We start from the raw sequence: 27404 nt of genomic DNA, 5'->3' as shown, positions 1-27404 counted from the left end.
TCTACATCTACATTCTGAATGTGACAGACTAATTGAACTACGTATATCGAATCCCTATTTGTGTTCCGAAGAACCTGAAAGGAAACGCGAATATATTCGATTTTAAACCCCCTTTTGGCTTTTTCAGAAAGAAATGAAATTTTGTGATTAGTATAAATTGCTCGATCTACAAAACGTAAAATTTTTGCGTGTCATCAGATGTAATTTAAATGTTCAAATCGGATCCAATACAACACGAAATGTTCGTAAACGTGGCACAAAAAAAAAAAATAAAACCTCCCCTCCTGAAGGAGACGAATTTGACGAAACGCAGAGGAAACACCCATACCTCCCTGCGGGACGTCGAAAAAGAGAAAAATGTAATAGAATTTAAATGTAAAAGTTAAAATTGTCGGAAAAATTTATACATTGTTAAAATTTTGTTATTCGATGTAACTGCGATTCATTGTTATCTGATCATTTGTAGAAACCTTTGGATATAGACATGCGATGTTACGCGAAACCAAAAGCGCGCAAGAAAAGCAACCGGAGAATGAACTGACAGCGTACAACGCTCTCAGCTAAAATGTCGCTACTCCACAGCAACATTTTAAAAATGGCGGAGAGCCCTGTGAGGCTCCGGAAGTAGGTCGAAATTCGCGCAAGATAATGTTTTAATTTCGTATAAAAAAAGTATTTTTTTTTTTATTATAATAATATATATTGTAAAAAGAAACCGTATAACGCAAGGTGAATATATTATGTCCATATATAGTCATATCTGTAGAAGTTTCTGAGAAAAAACGAATTTCTCAGAAAGAAACAATAGATGAATTTGAGTACTTAGATCGAACATCTTCGATAGAAATCAAATTGTCAGTCGGGGGGCTCACCCCGCGATCTGGGCTCCGATCCCGTTACAATTCGTAACAAGGAGGGGAGACAAATTAGAGAACGGGGGCAGATCGACATCGCCCTATCGGAATGTTCGATCTGGGACTCAGAAAAACTTATAAAAATCGCGCAAAAATAGGATGTGACGTTCTTGGTTCGTAGTTCTTGGCCTTTGGTTCGCAGTGCTCCTCTCCAGGATTCTTGTCATCCGGACATTCTCCCACGAGAACTTGTCGGATATTCGGAGGACTTGTCTTCACCCCTCTCGTGCCATCAAGATCGCTAAAGTCCACCTGGTAGATAGAAGACCTCGGTCCAAATAGCGTTGTGCAGCCCAGAGTCGACACCTTTACACCACCATCGCCGGAAGAAAAACTAACATCAGAACAGTTGAACTTTTAGTGTTACGAACTTGTTGCTCGACTTTGGATAGGCGTTACGCAGTTATAAGGATTTGTTGTAAGAAAAATTTTTATATTTATTAAACGGTATTCGATGGAAGACCTGTCTCAGTAAGTTTTTCCACTCCCACACGACAGTGCTGACCGCTCGACTGTTGCGACACTTTCTCCCCAATCGGCAAACCTCGCATTAATGAGAAATCTTGTTTTATCGCGCGCTTAGTCTTTTAATTAACGTTCAACGCATCGAATCCACATGTCAAATGTAAGTCCACATTCTTTGTTCATTTCTGTCAATCACGGTCTTTCTATAAAAATTGTTAACCTCCTATCAATTTTGTAGCAAAAAAAGCTGATGAGGGATTCCATGTCCGAAATGCATTCTGAAAATAAAATAGTGTTTTTCTAAATCTAATTTGATGTCGTGTGGTGGTATAATAAGTCTAGAGGTAAAGTAAAGCCAATCTTAGCGCTCACAAGCCAGGAAGAAGATTGTTATTGCAGTATGTCCTTTCTAGAGCACCCGAAACAAGGAAGAAACTTTTATGCCTCCATTCAAGTAGCCAATTTGAAAGGATTATAACATACTGTATTTTACATTAAAAACGAATATATATATATATATATCTAAATTACAAAAAGAATTTAATAACTAACTTTTGATTACAATAAATCTCAAAAGTGAATTGTTTCATTTAAAAGTCCGAAGACTTCAATAAGCAAGTGTCATCACAGTCGTGCTTTATCATTTTTTTATGTTTTATAAATTAAGTATCGAAATTTAAATTCAATATTATTATATTATTCCAAGTTATGATCATTAAATAAACAAAAAAATTAGATAATAAATTTTTTTAAATATTCGAAAATCCTAAATTAAAATACACAAAAATAATCAAACGATAGATGGCGTCGATGCAACGACCGATTTCGATGGATTCTATTGATGTGGCAAAGGTAATAATTTTTCATGCAATATTTAACTTAATACAGTACTTAAAATTAGATAAATATTTTATTAATTTAACATAAAGTATAACTTTAATGAAAAATTAACTTAATAGTTTACTTAAATTTTATTTAAATAAAAAATTGACATTTAAATAAAGTTTTGCTTTTTTGTATAGAAAGATGCTATAGAACTACATTTAGTTCAGGCAGTTTGGATGTTGTTGCCGAACCTTTAAAGAAATTCTTATTTGATGATGATTGATATGAGTTAGAAGATTCTGATGATACTGTAACTCTATAATACTTTGTCAGGTATAGTATTTCCTGCATCCAACAAATATCCAATGTTTAACCATGCACAATTTATTAATTTTCTTGTTTACGTATGCATTTTGGGATGACATAAATTCTCGAACCCTCTTCGGTGCCATATAATTTGTAAGTACTTTCATTAAAGAACTATAAGTGAAATTCAATTCCGAATATAAGTGCATTTCCAGTGTTTATAATTAATATGTCTTAATCCATAGGATTGTGCATGCTTAAACTTGGATATTTGTTGGCTGCAGGAAATACTATACCTGACAAAAAGAATTATAGAGTTAAGCTAATGAAAAAAGTATTCAAAAACGATTCCTATTTCTAAGCTTAACATGTTACTTTGCTTTCCATACTCCAAACTGATAAGGCTACCAGCATCTGCATTAATTAGTATGAAAAACTGGTGGTGAAAAAAATTTTAAACTGGTGAAGTGGTTGGCAATTTTTTAAATTTTCTAGAGCAACCCCTAATTTACAATTACTCAAAAATGCTGGATGAATTATTTGCAAAACATACAACTATTAACCTTAATTTTAAATCCAGCAATCTTTAATTCAAGTGTGACAAACGTTTTCAATCTGATGATAGATCTGCTTCGGGTGTAGAAAGCTTAATATTCTGTGTGTAGCATCTTTGTAATCCAAATGTTAATTTTGGTAGACGATCAAACAGCAATTAGTTAGGAAAACGTTACAGTTTATTTAAAAGAACACTTTTTTAAAAAATTCAGATGCATTTCAGGTTGGCTTGTATTCCCAACCCCTCTTCAGTGATGTTATATAATGGTACAGTATAGACGTGTGGGAATATTTTTATTACATAGTCGTATGACTATTTCATTTTTAGTTAAAATGTATTATTCTTGATAAGAAATGGAACAGAGTACAAATTGACAATGGGCGTTAACTGATGTAACAGTAACTGAGTAACAGTATACTTGCCAGTATACTGTTACTCAGTTACTATATCGGTGAACACCAGTTAACGCCCGTTGTCAATTTGTACTCTGTTCCATTTCTTATCAAGAATAATACATTTTAACTAAAAATGAAATAGTCATACGACTATGTAATAAAAATATTCCCACACATGTCTATACTGTACCATTATATAACATCACTGAAGAGGGATTGGGAATACAAGCCAACCCGAAATGCATCTGAATTTTTTAAATAAACCGTAACGTTTTCCTAACTAATTGCTGTTTGATCGTCTACCAAAATTAATGTTTGGATTACAAAGATGCTACACACAGAATTTGAAGATACAGCAACCACGTCTTCTACACTTAATATTCTGATTTGAAGCAGATCTATTATTAGAGTGGAAACATTTATCAAACTTGAATTAAAGATGATTGCTAGATTTAAAATTAAGGTTAATAGTTGTATGTGTTGTAATTTTTTTATATGACAGATTAAAAACTCATTTGTATATATATATACTGTATATGTGAGGTTTGAATGACCCAACTATGATCTGCCTTTGCCTTTGGGTGAAAGGCGCTATGTGACCCTCGCTTTTCCCGCAATCTGTCAGGATGACATGAGAAGTCTTTTAGACATATGGGGGTAGTGGTTGCAGGATGCAGAGAGACTCAGAGATTAAATTGATAAAAGCTAACACACTTATTTGAGTATAAAACATGCCTACAAAGGTGATGATATGGCTGTTGTCTGTTCAAATGGCATCACACACAGAAGAGTGCACCGGATAGTTTGTTTCCGATGATGTAGGTCGATGCACAAAAAAAGAAAAGGAAAGTTTGTTTCTGATGGTTGTTGGTAGACTTGGAGGTTGGAGGGATGGAGAAGTCGGGTCCCTAGTTCCTTCCATCCTTTTTCTGGAGATTTGGGTACTCTTGAATAATCTGGGTCTGGTCTCTGGGATGGTCGTTCTCAATCTCAACCTCCTCATGTCCTTGGGACTTTGGGCTTTTATATCATTTTCACCTGAAATTATGCTTTTTGGTTGGTTTGAACAGTGGTCTCCTAACACTCGATTGATCCCTGGTCTGTTGCCAGGGATGCAGTTTGGGCCGCAAGGTTGCTGAACACCCCCTTCTGGGTTGTACCCCTCCGAAATCAGGTCATGCCCCTCCCCAAGTGACAGTCCCATAAATTTTGGTTTAATGTGTTTTTCTGACTTGGAGAAGGTGCAGCTGGATCCAATCAGTCCCAACCATCGACCTCTCCAAAGGAGGGTCTGCAAATTTCCACTTTGAACTCCCTGTAAGATGACTATCAAACTCTCCCTGGTGGTCTATCCCTCTACCACTCCCAAGATATACATCCAGTTTGGGAATGTGACCATTAAATTGCATCACACCCTGATCCTGTTTACAAAATAAGTCGCCAATTTATTAGCCCTAGTTCGACAGCCAGTTTCCTGTTGGAGAGGGGGGTCACATATATAATTAATTTCTTTTTGAAATGTCAAAAATTAGATATTTCAAAACAGATCAACTTTATTACTAGAATAAATAAATGAATAACAACCGGTTGTTGTTCTAAGAAAACTATATAAATTAATTCATGTACATTGTAATAGTTGAAATGATGAATGAGCTGAAAGGTAAAAAAGAGAGAGCTTCCCGCAATATATATATACATATAATTTCATGCAGAGATAAATTGATGAGTCTGTCAAATAATTACTGATTATTACTGGGTTTACTGATCATATTGTGAAATCTTAGCATTGATATATAAAAGTTTTATTAATCCTTATTACAAACATATACATAATTAAAAATATATTCAAGTTTTGAATTTTCTTATAAAATGTTTGTACAAAATATAAAAAACCTGCTATATATATACTAATTGAAAACTTGACATTGCATTTTTATTAGAAGAAAAAACTTATCAGAGACAGTCCACAACTTTGTAAAAACAACAACATTTTTAATTTGAGATAGGTTTGTTGTTTTTAATTTATGACTCACCCTACAAAAACTACCCCAATAAAATGGAACAGACTTCATTCCACAAAACAGAATCTTTTCTATTCTAAAATATTTGTATTTACTAATAGATCTCTGTCTTTGCTTTATTTTTAATTTATAATTAATAATATATTTATTTAGTATCTCATGATAATGATTATTATAATTTTTTAAACAGTTGATAACATGTTCTGAAAATGATAGAACTAAGAAAATAATTACATTATTTTTGATATGTTAAAATAAATTATTTAAAAATGACAAAAGAGAAACAATGCATTTTGGATTATTATAAAGAAATAATTTTGTTATTAAGAGAAAACAGCAAACAGAATGATCATATCTTGAATTATCTAGGTATTCAAATTTCCAGAAATCTAAATAATAATGTATATAAATCACACAGAGGATATTTCTTTCTTAGTATAATGGATGGATGGCTAGAGATAAGTCAACAGAAAAAGCTATATTTGTAATAACAATTTTGCTCTTCACAAGGCTTGATTAATTGAAGATAAGAATGGTCCAGAAGAGTTGAAGCTATCAAATGAGACTTGATCTATATGACTCATGATAAATTAAGGGAGTCTGGATCAGATTCTTCTGTAGCAATTAATTGAGGTCCTATTGCTTAATTATTTGGCTAATGATTCAAAGAGAGTAAAATAGTTTTAGATATGGGATAAAAACAGTGAACTATGCTAACAGATTTTTCATATTTTATAAAAATTAGCATTAACTCAGTTGTGAAAAAACAGTTAGTAGAGATAATAATAGATAAAGTTACAATAATCTTGAAAGATAATTATGAAATACTCTGATTACTCATAGGTATATTATAATAATAATTATTTCTAATTTTAATAAAATTTATTTTTCAGTATCCAATTTATTTATTTATTGTAGCATAAGTTTTGAAATGTTTAAAAATTCTTTTGAACTGTATTAAATAATAAATTATTATTATATTTTGTTCCAAATTTGAGGATACCATTATCTATTGAAAATGCTTAATTCATATTAAATAGATGTAATACATAATATCCATTTTTGAAATGTAATTTACATAAAACATTATTGCAATTTAAAATAACTTAAGAGTAAACTCTTACATTGTTATTTTAAATTGCAATAGTGCAAATAAGCTTACATTAAATATGACTGATGTAACTGAAACTTTCCAAATGTGAAACTGATGAAATATTATATTTAATATAATATTTCAAGAAGGAATAAATGGATCAAGGTAGTGTTGACGAATGGATTAAAAAGCAATGTAAACAATTAATAAAACAGAATTTTATTGAATGAAGTTGAATGATACTTGTCATTCCACTAATTGTGTTCAACAAATGGAAACATGTTATACAATATATACATTCTATTCAATATAAATTTATGAATTTATTAATTGTGAATATTTAATTAAATTTTTGTTTAGATTTTACTGTTTTTGAAAATGATCAATTTTTTATTATCGGTTTTAATTAGGCAAAAATTGTTCTTAGGAAACAAATTCAGATATACTCACAATACACAATTATTACTTTATGCTTATAAAAAAAAATATCAAAAGTCAAATCATTTCAATTGGTAATTTTGGTAATTTTTCATCCGAAATACCGGATCAATAATAAAGGTTTTTTGGAAGTACAAAGGACATATTAAGGGAAAAAAATAGAGTTTGAAAATGGTCTTCCTACTTCGAATTTTATTTTAAAAGTGACTTTATTTTATTTGAATAAAGTTTATTTTTTCAATAAAATATGGAAAATATTAAAAGAGTAAAAACATGCTTTGACCTTGTTATTTACATCAAAAAATAACTTTTCTACTTGAGGTTTATTTTACTGATAGAATCATAAACGGAAATATTCGAATTCGATGCTTTACTTCAATTTTGAATTTACTCTCTTGTTTATCAAGATATGACTTCCGTTCTTTCTTTATTTACATATTTTATCGTGCATAACAACTGACATGTATAGAAGAGCTCTGGAAATTTTCAGATAGAAACATTATCTCCGACGCTATCAATTCTTCAGAAATTTTGTATAAAAAATTTGAATATCAACTCGTATGTGTACTACTAAATTTTCTGTGATTTACATCAATTTATGAGATAAATAACTGTAGAGTTTGAAATTTTGTTAAACTGTNCAAAAAACTAATGTCTAACATTGCCAGTTACTCAAAAGAAGAATTTATTATTGAAATTAGTGAAACTTTTTAAAGCTAGATTGTGTATATTTTAAATAATTTATTTAGTGTTTTTGGCGTAACATTAAATTATACTAATTATTATTATTTTAGTATGGATAATCAGTTCAATAAATCTGAGAATGAAAGAAGACCTAAATCCAGAGGACGAGGAAGAGGTTTTCGTCAAAACAGAAATTATTCAAGAGGAGGAAATGAAAGAAAATTTCCTGCTAATAGTAATGCATTTCATAGAAATTTAAATGATTCAGAAAGAAATAGGTCTACAGTTGTTCATGATAGTAAGTTTATAAATTTTTTTATATTTATTGTTTAAATTTATTAACAATATTACAAGTAATGAAATTCTTTTGAAGTAGTTTCTCATATATCAAATATAATTTCATTTAATAAAATAAAGAATAAAAATATTTCGTTTTACTTTATTATTAAATTTGGGGTTATGACTTTTCATACATAAACAATAACTCTCTATTATTCACTAAAACTTTTGTATAATAATCAGTCAAAATGCATTGATTGATTGTGTTTTGAAAATTATTTATTTAGAAAAAATTAGTGTCATAATCATTTATTCTTCTACTTCTTAATGCAGTATAATTAATTATGTTAATAATAACTTGCATATTTAATATAATCTGAATTATGATGCTGAAGACAAATAATTGTGAAAGATGCCAAAAGTTAGTGACTTTTAGTTAAGTAAATAACTGTAATTTCTAATAAAATTTATATGTAAGGAATTTATTTTTTCATCTTTATTTAAAAGATGGGAATAAAACATCTGAAGAAAATTTCAATAGAAAATTTGAGGATGCATGTGCTAAAATTCAAGCATCACTTCAGCGATTTGTTAATGTACCAGAATTAGAAGATTCGTCAGAAGAAGAAGAAGAAATAGAAAAAGATAGTATTCTGAAAAATGTTCTAGGAGCTTATGGAGGTAATATATAAATATACTAGAATTATAATTATATTCCACAGATATTTTTGTTAATGGTTTTGAATTAATTATTGGAAAACTAAGTAGAAAAACTTCAATTTTTAGAATGAGTAAATATTATTTTTAATAGTATATTAAACATTTGTAATTATTATAAATAATGCAGATTATATTCATGACTTTATAATCAAAAATTGGTTCTTTCTTTCTTCTTCTACTTGTCTTCTTTCTTTGTATTGTTTTCAAAGCAGATTTTTCCATCTCTTCTTTAGACTATGCTGTATCTATAGTCATTTAATCTATATTTTATTATATAGCTTGACCATCATGAATTTTGTTATTAAATTTATTATAAAAGTAAAACTCTTTTGTTTATATACACTGCAAATGTATAGGATAACAGAACCATTAGTTTTAGTCAGGGATGCACAACCTTTTGTGAAGAAGGGTCAAATTAGGATTAAGTTTACTGACTGGGGCCGGACCTCCAAGCGATTAATGCGATGGCTGAGATTGGATGCTGGCGGCAATCTTCTTGATGTCTGGTGTAATGGCAGATGTTGAAACAACCAGCAGATTTTCCAAATTCTCTTTGGTTAACCTGTTCCGTGTTTTGCACTTGTTTAAATTCATAAGCGAAAACGCNAGACAAGTATCGGGCAAATATGGAAATGATTACAGTTATAGCGTGATGGCTCATTACGTAAAGCCAACAAAGGACGTTAAAATGCGTCCCTTGGCCTATAAAAAAGGCGAGAAAAGGCACCCTATTTGTAGTTTACCTGTTGTAAAGGGATTCTATATCACTAGAGATGCTTTCACGTTACAATTGAAGACTACATGAACAACTAACCAAGTTTGAAAGGGGAAGGATCATCAGGTTAAGAGAAGCTGGATCAAATAAAATAAAGTCACTCAAATAAAAGGACGGTTCCGCTGTAGACTTGAAAACATCTCACGAAACAGCCCGTCACCTAGGCCGTTCTGACAACACTGTGAGGAGGTGATAAGACAAGTGGAAGTGGACGACAAAGAGCTCGTTTAGACGGTGTCCAGGTTTAGGATGCCTTCGGCAGACCGCTAGCACGAGAGGATTGCTAGTTCTCTGACAAGCATGCACACAACCAACCGTTGTCTGCTATTCGAATACAAGTTGAGCCATCATTACAGGCCTCTGTATATATTCAAGACTCCTGGGTGAGGAACATTTGGTATCGCGGTGGCCATTACATGTGCTACCGTTGGCAGCCACCCACCATCGCTTCCGTTTGGAGTGGTGTTGCTCCCGGTGGGATTGGACTGCAAGGAATGAAACGAATCCAGATTCAGCTTGGGCAATGACGACGGCCGTGTTCGTATCTGGAGGCTCGTGGTGAACGCCCCAATCCTGCCTGCACTTTGGTGCAGCACATCCCCCACAGCTTGTGTGATGGTCTGGAGTGCCATCACAGAAGGGGTGCCATCACTGTCATTTCTACTAGTAATCCAAAGAATCATGACAGTCCAGCGGTATGTTAGTAACATCCTGCAGCCAATGTGTTGCCTCCCATGACAGGGCTCCAAGAGCCATTTTCTAACAGGACAATGCTGGACCACACACAGTATCAGTATGGTCCAGCAGGATGCCACACGACTGTCTCCTCCACAGTTCCACTCTTTCCTGGCCTGCCCGGTCCCTTGATTTTTCACCGATCGAATATGTCTGGGATTATCTGGGACGTTACGTTGGACAACTTAGGAGTTTGTTCGAACTAGACAACCGTTTGCAGCAACTGTGGATGGAGATGTCACAAGAACTGTATACAGCACCTGTATGCTTCCAATCTCACTCGTATCATCATTTTTGTATTCACGCTACCAGTGGCTTAACAGGGTACTAAAACTGTCCTTCATTTGTAGTTTTTCCTGCAATAAATGATCCTATTGCTTTTATTTTGTAATCACTTATGTCACATTTACACTCATACGTGTATAATTTCGTTCAATTCACACAACTCTTTCTTGATGCACTAATTTTTATGGCAATTACTGTATACATATGTATTAAAAATATTAAAAATTAAATTAATTATTTAAAAAATGTAGAACGAAGTATTTACTAAATATAAATGAAGACAATGCGAAAATAATTTCAGTTTTTTATATGCCCTTTACAACTACAGGAACGTAGCCGAAACACCTCTAATTATAGGTTTATTATTTTTCTTTTGATGTAAGCTTGTTTCTGTAGCTAACGTATAAGAAGACTAAAGTTATTTTCTGCTTGTTTTTATTTATATTATTTTGTAACCAAGTTAATTAAAACATGATANAAAACAGTTGGGTGCTAATGACTTTGTGAAAGGGAAAAGTTCTATACTTAGAAACTTGGAAAAAAGGGATTTGGCCTGTACCGTCTGGCGGGCCACATAAACATTGATAAGGGGCCGTATGTGGCCCACGGGCCACAGGTTGTGCACCCCTGTTTTAGTAAAAAGTTAAAAATATCAGTGCTCATTCTGATTATCTCTCTCTGTGATTGTTTTAATGATAAAATGAATCAAAATGGTGGCAGGATTGAATGTATTCCAGAACTAACAGGATTGTGCATGAAAGAAAAAATTTTGAATTAAAAAATATCATTATTCAGTCATTATGAATACTTTGCATCATGTTGTTCAAATTAACATATTTCAATTATACAAATATCTCTAATCCTGTCATATGCAATAATGCAAGATCTGTCAAGAAAACAATTATAAATAGACAGTTATTAACTTTTGAATATTTATTAACAAATTTTTATGTACAAGATTTCAAACAACATAGTTTTCTAATATTATTTTTAATTGTCTACTTGGACTTAATTTATTAATAGGACATAATCTGGTGTTTGAAGATTGACACAGCAATGAGAAACTATTACTACAGGTGATATAATTACTGCAGAAACTATTACTACAGGTGATATAATAAAGAAATTTTGTTCTTTCCTGAACTAACTCTCATTGCTGTGTCAATCTTTAAACACCGGATTATGTCCTATTAATAAATTAAGTCCAAGTAGACAATTAAAAATAATATTAGAATTAAAAAGGACAGTAAGGCTTTTACAATTGACATAGTTTTCTATTTATGTTTGGAAGATGACATCATGCAAATGACAAATGACCCACATTTATGTATAAATACTTTTCATATCTTTGAGTATAAATGCACAACATTTTTAGGTATGTTATTGATTGCATGATGAATTTTTGCTTTAACAGTTTCAATATTTTGTGACAGATTGTGGTATATGAAAATTGTTAATGCAAAAACTTGTCACACAATGAACAAGAATATGCTGTCACTCTATGCATGATATACATCAAAGATGCGAAAAGTATACATAAATGCGAGTCACTTGCATGATGTCATCTTCAAAACATACATAGAAAAGTATGTTGCTTGAAATCTTGTACATAAAAATTTGTTAATAAATATTTAAAAGTTAATAACCATCTATTTATAATCACCCATTTTTCCTGTTGAATTCTATATTCATTTTCCTTTTGACTAAATTAATTAATTATTATGTAAAGAAACTGCATAATCTGTTTAATTAAATGTTAGTTTTCTGAATTTGATACAAATAAAAATTTTAAATAGAAGCATTCAAAAGTAATTATTAAAGTTATTTTACAGTGTTTTAATACAGAAAATAAAATACAATAATTGATTTTTATTTAACATGAATTATTATAAATAAAAAATTGTTTAAAGTTTTAACCAAATATATTTAAATATGTTGAATATTTTATTAATTATAGATAGTACAAAAAATGATGATTTGCAAAGAACACACCAGTTTCTGCTAGACACTTTGAATGCTGGTGCTTGTATTTGTCTTATTTGTATTGAATCTGTAAAAAGGAGTGAATCTGTAAGTAAAAAGTTTTCATTTTAACTTGTTATTAAATTTCCTTCCTTATATAGGCTGCAGAGAGAAAATTTTTGCACTGTTAATAATAATAATTCAAAAACTGACTAAAAAGTTATAAATATTAGATTTGATGATTTTATACATTTAAAAAAGATAAACTTATATAAAGTAAATTTTAATGATAAATGTTTATTTTTTTTAATTGATATTTTTAAATGTGTAAATTTTATTGATGAATAGAATTACAAATTTGTAAATTGTTTTGAAAATTGCCGTTATTATTATTTTTACTTTTAAACTATGATTTAATTTTCTACTGCATTAAAATACAATAAATAGAAATATTTCTTTCTCAAATCGTGAGTTATTTTTAAAGTTATTATTGGAAATCCTCATTAGTTTAAAATTCAAGGGATGAAAAAATCATGACTTCAAATTATAGAGTTTTGAATTATCCAAGATTTACATATATCTGTGCAATATGCCAAATGCCATGTAACTGATGTAATCTATTAATTAAGCAAACAGAACACGGAATGCTATTTTCATTAATTAATAATAATAATATAAATGTGAAGATAAACAGCACATGTCCGGTGAGAACTACAGGTTGCCAGATAGGTTTTGTAAAAAGTAAAGCAGAATTCCTTGAAATGTCGTCCAAATTACAGTTAATGTTACCTATGGTTCCAAAATGGCGGCACTTTGGTTAGGTTCATTTCATATCCATTAGATTAGCTACATTTTTAGTAGACTTTTTTTATTATTATTATTTATTTTGTTCAAGAACTACCGTGAATCAATAACTAGTGACGTTTGGCACTCAGCTGCATGCCAGTGGCTTCTCCCCAGGAGGGAGTCCATCTGGACCATGAACAGTCAGAAGCACAGCCATTTTGGAACCATAGATAACATTAACCAAATTACTTTAAAAGTGGTCCAAAAAGTAGTAAGTTGTCCAAATCTAGTAGCCTAGAGCCCTACAAATATTTCAATCTACGACTGGTAGCCCAATCTTGCAATCCTGAAAACCAGTCGGATTTTATGAGATAAGTGAAAAAGGGTAAGGTGACACCCAAAAACATGTACTGTAAAAGCAAAGCTATATTCATCAGATTAGAGTTGTTCTTGGTCTATTGTTCTTTTGAAGCATGGAGGCACTTTGATCTAAACAAATGAGTTAACATATGCATATCACAGTTTGGACAGAATTTTCACTTCAAATTTTGAAGTAGCTGTATTTCAAGCTAACTGAATTCCTTAACATGTATATCTCTGTATCCCCAGTCGGGACAAAAGTATAGTTACAAACTAAGAGTTTCCAATTAATAAGGATTTCTTGCACAAAAATTAAATGTTAAAATTTTTTGACATTTTATTAATGATTTTTGATTATTTATTTAATTTTTACTGTTTATTTACCATAAGTTGACTTCAAAATATCTTGTTAAAGATTCTTTCAATTGTTTTATTTATTTATTTATTTCGGGGCTGTGGAGTCGCATAAAAATCTACCGACTCCGACCAGGAGCGGACTTGTTACCAAAAGAAACCCGGAAATTCTGATGTCATCACGTAACTTCAGAATAAAAGATTCAATAAATAGAGTTCTAATAAAGATAGAACATAGAAACTTTTTATTCCAAAGTTAAAAGACTCCTCTAAGTACAGTAATATATAAATATGTATTCGATAATTTTTACTTTTCCGGCTATTATATATAACAGAGGGAAAGTGTATCGCTCGGTCAAAGAATGACCCCTCCCAAATTTTTACATTTTTGGACTCAGGGCACCTTGAAATTTCATAATATGCAAAAGATTCGAGGTTTTTTCTTTGTGTGGATGTTAGACTGTGGGGGGCATGACAGGGTGAGCAAAATCATTGTTCACCCTGTTTGAAGACTAATAATTTCTGTGGTCAGTGTGGTTAGAATCATATGGCTTACACAGCTGTTAGTTATTAAGCGTCAAAGTGGTTGAACTAAATCGTGTTCCCATTTACATTGTAACATCTTAGACGAGAACATCTTAACGGGTTTTACTGTACTATTATAAAATGACAAAAAAGCTTACTTTAAGGGTAGTGATGAGTTTTATTTTATTTTTTAATTTTGAACGCTAATAACGTGTAAAATATTCATTAAGAGATATGACACATGACCCCTTTTATGTCTTCACCCTGTCGACCTTTAATTAAGAACCAAAATTTAATAGTATTAAGGCCCCTTTATACGCAAGCTACAGTGCCACATTTTGTTTCTTAAACTTTACCCATTCTGAGATGTTGTTTAATATCTCAGAACAGAAAATAAAGAAATTAAACAAATTAGACGCCAACACACACGTGCGCACAAATTTTTCCCCTTTTATTGACTTTTTTGAGGGGTTCGGGAGGTCTCTAAACGTGTAGATTTGCAAAAAAAAAAAAACTTTGAGGATCAAATTTGACACAATTCCAATACTTTTCCATTTTATATACATAGCAAGTTGGTAAGTAAAAAAGGAGTCGGAGTCAGCGGATTTTTTGAGACTGACTCTGGCTAAAACACCAAAACTCCACAACTCCGACTCCACAGCCCTGATTTATTTATAAAATCACTCATTAATGCATTGATTTAATGTTAAATGTTTTCGTTTATATTTTTAAATAAACAATAAATAATATAAAATACATGAAAAAGAATCTTTTAATGGTGAATTCAGTTTCATAGTTACATATAAGCTGCCTTATTTAAAAAAAAGGCACTTTTTTTATACATATAAAAAAAGATACTCTTTTACTTTTTATATAATTAAATGTAAGGGAAAAAAAATAGATAGGTATGTATTTAAATATTATCAATTAATCTTTTTATAGATAAAATTTTGAGAATTTTTTGTTTGGTGCCATTTAAGATATAGTTATCAAACCTGAAAAAATTTATATTTTTTATGCAAACAATTACAATAAAAATATTTATGAAACAGTGAATAGATTTAAAAAGAATCACAAAAATAAATTGGAATGTAATTTAATCAAATTTTTTTATTTGAAAAATGATTTTACATATATATATCAATTAATTTTCCCATTAAATACGTTTTTAAATTATATCTTTTCATAGGTTTGGTCTTGTAAAGGATGTTTTTGCATTTTTCATTTACATTGTGTTCAGAAATGGTCTAAAGATAGTATATATCATCAAACTATAGCATTTGAAAATTATTCATTTCAGCCTAAAGAATTATTTTGGTGTTGGTGAGTATTTTCTTTATAATTTATAAAGTTTATTTTTAATTTTTAACTATTACTATTATTTTTTTATGCTTATATTTATTAATTTATAATAATAAAATACTGTGCAAGGTAAATTTGCACAAATAAATTATACAGTAGATCCTCAATTTAATTAATGGACCTCAATGTAACAGATTTCAGATTTAACAAAGACTCCAGCAACCATATCTTACATTTCTTATTACATTTGTTTTGGCCAGTAAGTAAGGAATAAAGGGGAGTAGGCAGCATGTTCACAGGAAATTGTCCTGATTCGTGAGCTGCCTAAGACTGACAAGTTGGTTTTGATTCTATCTATTTGCTTTGTTTTATCTTATTTTGTCTTAAGTTATCAAGCATTAATTGCACACAGTGCTTCCATGACTTGCAAATTTTTACTTTCTTGGTTAAGAAATTTTGTAATCCATACTATTTAAAATGGCATCAACTGATACAGAACTTAAATGAAAGTGTGTGAACTTAAATGTGGCACAGAAATTGGAGCTAGTTGAAAAATTAGAACACATCTCAGTAGTACAAATTCATATTTTTCCCCATAAATTCCACAAACAGTTTCTGATATCCATAAATCAAAAGCCAAATTGCTAGTTTTCTTTAAAATACAATATAGAAAGTTCCAAATGTGGTTTTACAGATGCTTTATTTTTCAAACTATACAGATTTGTTGTTTATTATAATTTAATAAATTTATCCGTCAGTTTTNCCATGACTTGCAAATTTTTACTTTCTTGGTTAAGAAATTTTGTAATCCATACTATTTAAAATGGCATCAACTGATACAGAACTTAAATGAAAGTGTGTGAACTTAAATGTGGCACAGAAATTGGAGCTAGTTGAAAAATTAGAACACATCTCAATAGTACAAATTCATATTTTTCCCCATAAATTCCACAAACAGTTTCTGATATCCATAAATCAAAAGCCAAATTGCTAGTTTTCTTTAAAATACAATATAGAAAGTTCCAAATGTGGTTTTACAGATGCTTTATTTTTCAAACTATACAGATTTGTTGTTTATTATAATTTAATAAATTTATATTCATATAGAATATAAATTTGTATAAATGTATTAAAGCTGATTTTGCATTACAATTATACTCCTGATTATTCAAGCTAATCACCTGTAATGGAGACACAGATAACACAGAAACTCAGATAATCTGCAAGTCTGTTTTAATGAAAGAATCAAGTTTTATTTTATTTAGTTTTTAATTTCATATAATTTAATATGAAATTAAAAACTAAATAAAAAAAAATTTTATTCCTAATGTATAAACTATTATATTAAATTTATAATATAATAATTTATACATTATGAATAAAATACTTTTTGAGAATGATAATTAATTATTTTAAATGTAGTCAGAATTGAATAAAACTTTCAATGTAAACAGAAAATTCAGAAAAACTTATCAAACTAGCACCTTATAGTTCAGTATCAATTCCTTGTTTTATTAACCAAGAATGACAGGTTGCCAGCTAGATATCATTATAAAGTGTCATTAATTTTGCAGTATTAGTGATTTATTGATAAGGAAATTATTCAAAATATTTTCTTCAAATAATTTACTTAATAAAAAAAAAAATAGTTTACACATAAATAAAGCCATATTGCTCAAGAATCAACTGCCCTTACCATACTTGTTAGGCCATTTAATTTATACCTTGATGTTCTGGAAGTAGTTTTGATGCTTAACATACCATTTTAAATATCAACAGTTAACAATCAGATTTTTTTAATGCTAATATTTTATATTACTGACAAATTTTTATTGAGATGTAGGCATGCAAGGATAATCAAGAGTATACAGTATTTGTATTTATATTTCAATTTGAAGAATAAAAATTATTAAAAAATGCCCTTTTCTTTCTGACATTTGATTTTATGGACTTTCTGCATTGACAGACACTCATTCACCCCTATTGGTTCATTAAATTGAAGGTTTGCTGTATTTAAATATATATAGGCCTATATATGAAAGGTTTCAATAAATATTTTTCTTTTATTATGTTTTTAAATTTCTTTTCATCTGTCAATTATTACATTTGAGTTGAAATTTCAAATTATGATATAAAAAGCAGTTCAGTTTTAATTGTAATAATTTTATAATAACCAATAATTTTTTCTATAATAGTCTAAATTATTTTATTTAATTTAAAATTAATATATTATTAAATTTAATACAAGATGGTAGCTTAACTGCCCACCTTTAGTTCAAATTACAGAGTATCTTAGTATCTTAATGAACTCAATTAGCTAAATTCTAGCCCAGTAATTAATCCAACCTTATACTGAAGAATCTCATTTAAATGATCTCTCAGGCTGCCGAAAATCATCTGTTGTTTCTAAAATCCATTATATCACATGGATTTTCCATATACCCAGGAAAATATCCATAATTCAAAAAAATTTCTGTTTTTTTAACCCCTTCATATAACAAACCAGTACTTGAAATTATTCAGTCTCTTGAGATCTCTTTCTTTATCCTATAAAAATATGTATGTTTGTAACATGTGTATATATGCTGTATATGATCATATATTATGCCATACATGTGTACGACAAAGCTGACTGAAATTGTACATACTGTAGCACAAAAATAAGCAAATTGTGTATGTTCATTAAGACTTCATTTGACTTCATGATCTATTAAAAAAGCTCATACATCTTTGTTTGTTTTGATGTATTTTTCTGCCAATAGAATATAACAACTGCTTGGTATTAGCAATGTCACATACAGCCTGTTCATTTATGCTAAAACTCATCAGGAAGGTCTTTACAACTTAGAAAGACTCAATGGCCTTGCCTTGCTAAATTTTGGCACTACACTTGGACTACTGTCAGAATATTCACTAAGTGGCTCCTCAGTTGTATCGGTCTGCTGACTCTCTTCATACAATTCTTCAATTGCATGTATCCCAGATATAACAAGTACATCATCAAACTCTACAAATTTCCAGAAACACCAAAGATGAACAAAATGTTGAAAAAGTGCAAAGTTTACAATAGATTGGGGATAGAAAAATTCTGTTTTGAGTAATGGATCTGCTAAAAGGAGGTAAAATTACATTGATTTGGCAGAAAATGAAAAAAATCCATTATTCTGAGAAATTCATTGTTCCAAGATCCATTAAAACACGATTCTACTGTAATTTTTAAGTTTGAAATTTTGTTTAGTTGCAATCATTTTTTACCTTCAGGTAATTTCAAATTATGTTCAGATTAATATTCTGCAATATTAAAATGCTAGTGAAATTATGATTACATATTTTGTTTTATTTATTTTCTTTTGTAGTCCAAAATGCAGAAAAGAGTACAGTAGGAAAGAACAACCTCAAGATTATTTTTGTTTTTGTGGAAAGAAAAAAAACCCAGAAGTTGATTTATGGCTCATTCCTCATTCTTGTGGACAAAAATGCAAGAAAAAATTAGAACCTCTATGTGGTCATGAATGTTTGCTTCTTTGTCATCCAGGTAATTTAATAAAATACAATTGAATCTGCATATGTCAAATTTTCATCATTATTAATGTGTCTTAAGTTTTCTTCTCTTATAATTTAAAATTTTAGATTTAAAAAAGGAGCCCAATCTTTTTTATCTTTTATTTTAAAAAAAATACAATAGCAAATTAAAATCATTTCTGAAATCTGAAATTATTTTCATCAGTAAAATAAAAATTCTTGCACATTGGAATATTTTATCTTTTTATCATAAACTAATGCATGATTAGAAATAAATTACATACAAATTTTTGTTCATATTTTATAAATTATCATTATTTTTTTACTCTTTTCACCCTGAGAATACTAACACATCCTTTTTTTTTTACCATATCTATCATGGGTTTGGCCAAGCCTTACAATGAGTGGTAACTGGATGATGAAGGACAATGCCCAATGTATTCAGGGACAGACCACCCATATAAAATTTTTGAATTTTCTGACCTGGACTCAAACTTTGGTCCCCAGAGCAACAGTTGCCATCTTTACTGCTTCAGCCATCCAGCTACCCAGAATAAATTATTTATATGTAATAGGAAAAATGTACAAAATTCTTTATTTATGGAAAGAAAATAATTTGAGCTCTTTGATATTAATAAACATTATTGCTGTTGATTTGTAAGTCAGCTACTATTATCTGAGAATAAATATAAATTACATCTTATTCTATTTGAAGCATATGTTTTAATATACAAAATAATAGTTTAATTATTAACTTGTTTTCTGTAAGAGCTGTTACTAAATTTTAATCACTTTTATAATTTTAAATCTGCAAAATTTTGTAAAGATATTACTTATCAGCAAAAATATTTAAAATGTGCTGAGAGAAATAATCTAAATATAACACTCATCTTATTGATGATATAATCTCTGAGTTATAAATTTAACTAAGCTGCTTGTAAAACAATGCTTGTTTTACAAGCAACTTATTAAGTAAATAATTCTTGCTTATTTGATTATTATAAAATCAATAAAAAGTTTTGATTAATGTGTCATAACTTAAATGGTATGTTTGCATTTAATCATATATTGTAATTCATTAATTGTTATGTTCATATAAACAGATCTTGGAATTTTATGACCAATTTATTCTTTATTCTGTAAATGGATAATAAAATGCTATTCTCAATTATTATATCTTTTCCTTCATTTAATATTCCTGATATATTTTTTGAAGTTTATAATAATTAAATTAATCAAGTAATTTTTCAAATATTCTCTCTTTTAATGTTTATGATTAATCAAATCATATTTGTAAAATGATTTTTAGTAGATCTTTTAATAGAGTAAAGCATTATAAGAATTTTCAGTCATTCACTGTCATGTTTACTACACTTCATTTATAATCTTAGAAGTTACAGATGACTGAAATAATATAATTTTATATATATTAAATTCTGATAAATATATTATTAAAGCATATATAAAAATATGCTTTAATAATATATTTATCAGAATTTAATATATATAAAATTATATTATTTCAGTCATCTGTAACTTCTAAGATTATAAATGAAGTGTAGTAAACATGACAGTGAATGACTGAAAATTCTTATAATGCTTTACTCTATTAAAAGATCTACTAAAAATCATTTTACAAATATGATTTGATTAATCATAAACATTAAAAGAGAGAATATTTGAAAAATTACTTGATTAATTTAATTATTATAAACTTCAAAAAATATATCAGGAATATTAAATGAAGGAAAAGATATAATAATTGAGAATAGCATTTTATTATCCATTTACAGAATAAAGAATAAATTGGTCATAAAATTCCAAGATCTGTTTATATGAACATAACAATTAATGAATTACAATATATGATTAAATGCAAACATACCATTTAAGTTATGACANAATTTAGATTACTTTTTTTGTACTATATTAAAAACTAAAATTTATTTGTTTGTAAGCTTAAAATAGATTTTTATTAACCATATATTATTTAAAATGCTTTCCTAGTGATAAGTAGATTCGGAGACAGGTAAATTCAACTTACGTCGTTTTCCTGGAACCAATTACCGACGTAAGGCGAGGTATACCTGTATATACAGTATACACTACATTAAAATAATCATACTCTGCAACACTTTTATAAGTGCTTGTTTCTTTTATTTATTATTAGTATTCTAAAATTGTTTTTAAATTAATCTGTTTATAAATTAAATTTATTTATTCACAAACTTAATTGAAATTTTAAATTTTATATGAATATTGGTTACATTTTATAAGTTAAACAGTTTATGTAATTTATTCTTAGTGTCTTCAGATGAGAGTGAAAAGATGTCGTTGTGGTGTAAAAGAGAAATCAGTTCCTTGTTCTAAAGAATATTTATGTGAAACAAAATGTAAAAATATTAGAGATTGTAAAAAGCATCCTTGCAGTAGAAAGGTAAAAGAAAATTTGATAAACATTTAAATTTTTAATATATAAATGGTTTAGATGATTTTTGTTTAATTCCTACTCAATATCTGTTCATTGGCTTAATGTTAAATGTGATCAAGTAAATATTTTCATTTTGTTATAATTTTATTTCTTTTTAAAAGTTTAGAAAAATTAATAAGCTTTATAGAATATTATAATTTTTCTGAATCTAAGTGACATAACAATCATGGAAACAGCTCNTGAAAAGATGTCGTTGTGGTGTAAAAGAGAAATCAGTTCCTTGTTCTAAAGAATATTTATGTGAAACAAAATGTAAAAATATTAGAGATTGTAAAAAGCATCCTTGCAGTAGAAAGGTAAAAGAAAATTTGATAAACATTTAAATTTTTAATATATAAATGGTTTAGATGATTTTTGTTTAATTCCTACTCAATATCTGTTCATTGGCTTAATGTTAAATTTTTTTATGTTGAAGAAATTAAATTTTATTGGACTGCAATATTCAGATTGCAAACCTTTACATTCCCACTGTCCTCCATTTATCCTTTTCAATCTCAAAAACAGCATTAGAGAGATGAAAATCGAGACCACATATGGAAAGCTTAGGGACTGGAGGCTCGAATTAACTATATATGAACTTCCAGTCTGAATCAGAAGTCATGCGATTTTTTTAAATTAAAAGATGATTAAAAATTAGTCTCTCATTGTGATAATATCACAATAATACACATTCAATTTTTGCTTAAATGTCTTATGATTTCAATATAGTTTTTGATTATCATTTTAGATATAGTTTAACTATTAATGGTTGATTAATAGTTATTTAAAACTTTAAATTTTAAAATAAATAATTTTATTTTTTTATATAAATATTTATCATCTGAAATAATGAGCAAAAATTTAACTTTTTAAGCAAACATTTTTTAGTTTCTTTAAAAATCATATAATTATTGTAGTATGATGATTATTTATTACATAGTACACTGGAATTAGTGGCAAAAATCTTACATTTATTATTATTGAACAATTAAATTCAAAAAATATTTTACATATATTGATAGCAATGCAGTTACCTTGTACTGAAGACATTCCGACTTGTGGAGATACTTGTGAGAAACTCTTATCATGTGGAATTCATCATTGCAGTCAAAGATGTCATGTTGGATCATGTGATCAAGTAAATATTTTCATTTTGTTATAATTTTATTTCTTTTTAAATAGATTTAGTATGTAATTGATAAAGTTGTACATGAAAAATAATGATTTTTGTCATTTTTGCATATATATATATAANCGAGTACATTTAAAAAAAAAAAAAAAAAAACTTTAGAAGTTAATCTAGTATCAAAAATGTTTGATTCAGCATGACAGTCTTCAGAATAACACTACACAAAAGTGCCAGTGCTGCCAGCTAAAATACACATACCAACAAAAAGAATATTGGAGTAGCCCAAGACATAGCCAAAGGTTGTAGTGCCACAGCACTAGTGGAAATTTAAATTTGCTGACTGGAATGCGTTCGGTTAACCGATGTTTCAGTTGACTGGCTTTCGGATAAATGATGCTCTACTGTAGTTGAAAATGAAATGATAATTATGAAAATTGCAAATTAGAGTTACCTTAATAATTTATTAAATTTAACATTAATCAATCAACATTTATTTGCTATGGCTTTCGCCTTTACAAAGGGGGTTACAAAAATCATGCAACATTAACATTAATGTAAATTTTGTTTTATGTAATCATTTTGTTAAATTTTAAAATTAGACAAAAATGCTACAATGCGACAAATACTAAAAAATTTTTTATTAGAATATAAAAATTTATATTACAAAATATTANAACTTGTTTTCTGTAAGAGCTGTTACTAAATTTTAATCACTTTTATAATTTTAAATCTGCAAAATTTTGTAAAGATATTACTTATCAGCAAAAATATTTAAAATGTGCTGAGAGAAATAATCTAAATATAACACTCATCTTATTGATGATATAATCTCTGAGTTATAAATTTAACTAAGCTGCTTGTAAAACAATGCTTGTTTTACAAGCAACTTATTAAGTAAATAATTCTTGCTTATTTGATTATTATAAAATCAATAAAAAGTTTTGATTAATGTGTCATAACTTAAATGGTATGTTTGCATTTAATCATATATTGTAATTCATTAATTGTTATGTTCATATAAACAGATCTTGGAATTTTATGACCAATTTATTCTTTATTCTGTAAATGGATAATAAAATGCTATTCTCAATTATTATATCTTTTCCTTCATTTAATATTCCTGATATATTTTTTGAAGTTTATAATAATTAAATTAATCAAGTAATTTTTCAAATATTCTCTCTTTTAATGTTTATGATTAATCAAATCATATTTGTAAAATGATTTTTAGTAGATCTTTTAATAGAGTAAAGCATTATAAGAATTTTCAGTCATTCACTGTCATGTTTACTACACTTCATTTATAATCTTATAAGTTACAGATGACTGAAATAATATAATTTTTATATATGCTTTAATAATATATTTATCAGAATTTAATATATATAAAAAGAAATGTAAATCAGTTGAAAAATATGAAATTCTGTTGTATAAAGTGTTCCAAGCATGTTAGGTTTTTTATGTTCAAAAAATTATTTTTGCTATAAAATGTTTAAAAGTTTGCTATAAATGCAAATTTTAAACATTTTATTTGAACTTTTTTATTACAATAATGAGTGAAAAAGTTGTTAAATGCAAAGCAAAACATCAAAAGTATTTTTATGTTGTGCTTTGTTCTGAATACAGTAATATACTATCTCAAATTTTAATATTAATTTTTCTTAGTATATTTTTTGAAGTTGTTATGAATTGTTATGAATCAAAGAAAAATTTAAAATTTCATATATAATACATATATGAAATTTTAAATTTTTCTTTGAATTAATAACAATATATCATAAGTATTTTTATAACTAATGTTTAAAAAATGTTGTTGTTTTTTAGGTCCTTGTCCTCCATGTCCTAAAACTGTGAATGTGTCTTGCTTTTGTAAAAGGGAGAAACCAAAAATTAGACGATGTAGTGATAAAAATTGGTCATGTGGAAAAATCTGTGATAAATTACTTAGTTGTGGACAACATAAATGCAGCCAGTCATGTCATGGTGGTAATTATAATTTTTAAATAGTAAAGTTTAAAAATTTATTATAAAATACTTTTCCTGTATATTCTAAATAAAAAAATTTTACTCTGTTTAGATGATTGTGAAACTTGCCCTCATCAAAGTAACCAAAAATGTATGTGTGGTAAAGAATTATGTTTAAGACCATGTGCAAGTCCTGAATGGCAGTGCAACACAGTAAGTAGTTTACAAAAAAGTTATATCATTCAAATTAAAAAAAAATTTTTTTTTAGAAATTGTTGTTTATTGTCTGTATAATATATTTTGTGTGCCTGGAATCTATCTGTTTATTTTTTTATCACAAACTTACCAATCTTTACGATTGTTTTATTTTTAAACTTTTGCTGCAAAGGTTAAAATTTTTACATAGAATCAGACTATAATCATTTTTTTTATATTAATTTATCAAATATATCATATATATTAATTATCTGTGCATTATAAGTGGCTCTTGCTAGGACTTATCACACACTATTGAGAAATCCCTTAGAGATAGATGAACATTATTTATTTGTAACCACAGTATGCATTTTGGGCAGACAAGCTCTCTTCAGCCATTACAATCACTAAATTACAAGCATGTAATCCACATATATCAACAATTTTCCATTAACCATTTGGTTAAAGGAAATGAAAAGAATTTAAATTTTTGTCATTTAATCTATATCTATTGTTTAGTGATTGTAGCAACTGAAGAAGGACAGCTTGTCTGCCCAAAATGCATACCATAGTTACAAATAATTAATGTTCTTCCATCATAAGTGATTTCTCAATAGTGTGTGATAAGTCCTATCAACAGTCATTTATAATGCACAGATAATTAATAATAGTAGGCAAGAGCGTAATATTAATACATCAACCAAAGCCAAATATTATCAGGCTAGAAACGGCTATAATNCATACATGGTTTCCATGTTTTATAGAATGTTTCTGATTAGTTTATTTGTTAAATGAATGTTAATTATTTATTTAAATTAAAATTTCAGAGGGTTTATGAAGATATATACGTAGTACGATTCAAAAGTTCGGGGACTTTGCTTAAAATTCCTTACCTTAAAAAGTTTATATTGCCGATGCACAACCACCTTCAAAGTAATCACCTTGGGCAACAATACACTTTTGCTAGCACTCGTATAACTGCTGGAAGCCATTTTTTTGAAATCTCCCATAAGGCCTCCTGTGATGCTCCTCTCATCTCATCTGATGACACAAAACAGCGTCTCTGCAAATGCTTTTTCATTGATGGAAACAAATAAAAATCACACGGGGCTAAGTCCAGTGAATGTGTGGGGTGTGGAAGCACATTAATTTGAGTTTTGGTGAGAAACTGTATGACCATTTGGGACCATGTGCAGGTGTGTTGTCATGCAGAAGGTACCAGTCTCCACTTTGCCAGATCTGTGGCCATTTACGATGAATGGATTCCCTCAAATGGCATAAAATGTCTAGATAATGCTCCTTGTTTACTGTTCTGCCTTTGGGAATAAATTCTGAACAATTCCCTTGAGAATCAAAAAATACCTCCATCATGACTTTCCCTTTGCTTGGTGCATGTTAAGATCTTCCGTTAAAGTATGCTGGCAACTAGTCTTTGATAAGTGAGTAGCTGCAGCGATTTTTGCAAACACATTGAGAGACCAACTCAACATTTTTCTCGTTTTGTGAAGTTGAAATTCGGCCAGAGCGTTCATCGTCTGCAATGGATTTTAAAACCCTCTTTAAAACGCCGATGCCATTTGTACACCTTTGATTTCGCCATGGTAAAATCACTGTACACCTTTCTTAGCAATTTTAAAGTCTCTGTAGGTGTTTTACCTAAACGCTGACAAAATTTAATGTTGTAGCGCTGTTCTTGAAACTCCATTTTTATTATGTCGCAAAACAAGGGTAACTATCTCTGAAAGAAAACAATAGCGCTCGCAGTTTAATCACGTGACATGGGCGAAACCAACCTGAACACGTAGGAATGGTTTGATAGAATCAATTTCATATGCTGTAACTTCAAATACATGCTTTTGTTGTCACACGTTACTGCAGTCCCCAAACTTTTGGATCATACCATGTATATCATATTAATTAGAAATTTCAAAAAAGTACTTACGAAACTGATGAAAATTTCGTTATCTAAAATAATTTTTTATGTGAAACTATTCTACAGTAGAGCGTCGTTTATCCGAAAGTCGGTTATCTGAAAGAATTCCAGTCGGCAAATTTAAATTTTCGCTAGTGCTGTGGCGCTGCAATCTTTGGCTATATCTTGGGCTACTCCAATATTTTTTTTTTTGTTGGTGTGTGTGTTTTATCTGGCAGCACTGGCACTTTTGTGTGGTGTTTTTCTGAGGACTGTGTCGTGCTGAATCGAATGTTTTTGATACTAGATCAACTTCTAAAGTATATTTTTTTGGGTTTTTATATTTTTCAATATATTTATTTTGTTTGTAAAAAATAAAGAAATAATTTTTAACGATACAATAGCCACGATTATTATTTTAAAAAGTTTAC

General features: G+C 28.9%; 1 protein-coding gene across 1 annotated transcript in view; it reads left to right on the top strand.

Moving 5' to 3' along the window:
- Positions 1–2180: 2180 nt before the first annotated feature.
- The window catches only part of LOC111631886 (NF-X1-type zinc finger protein NFXL1-like), a 64627-nt gene continuing 39403 nt past the window's right edge, over positions 2181–27404 (top strand). The window contains exons 1-9 of the mRNA XM_023376222.1: positions 2181–2231; positions 7808–7995; positions 8484–8657; positions 12449–12561; positions 15668–15801; positions 19137–19315; positions 24726–24887; positions 24979–25098; positions 25348–25424. Coding sequence (XP_023231990.1) covers positions 2221–2231; positions 7808–7995; positions 8484–8657; positions 12449–12561; positions 15668–15801; positions 19137–19315; positions 24726–24887; positions 24979–25098; positions 25348–25424 — 1158 coding nt within the window. The 5' untranslated portion in view covers positions 2181–2220. The remainder of the gene's footprint in view (positions 2232–7807; positions 7996–8483; positions 8658–12448; positions 12562–15667; positions 15802–19136; positions 19316–24725; positions 24888–24978; positions 25099–25347; positions 25425–27404) is intronic.

Source organism: Centruroides sculpturatus, unplaced genomic scaffold (assembly GCF_000671375.1).
Source record: "Centruroides sculpturatus isolate CEXI.00-Female unplaced genomic scaffold, Cexi_2.0 scaffold670, whole genome shotgun sequence".
Taxonomy (NCBI): Eukaryota; Metazoa; Arthropoda; class Arachnida; order Scorpiones; family Buthidae; genus Centruroides; species Centruroides sculpturatus.
Note: the sequence above shows the minus strand (reverse complement) of the source record. Positions and strands in the feature narration are given on the sequence as shown.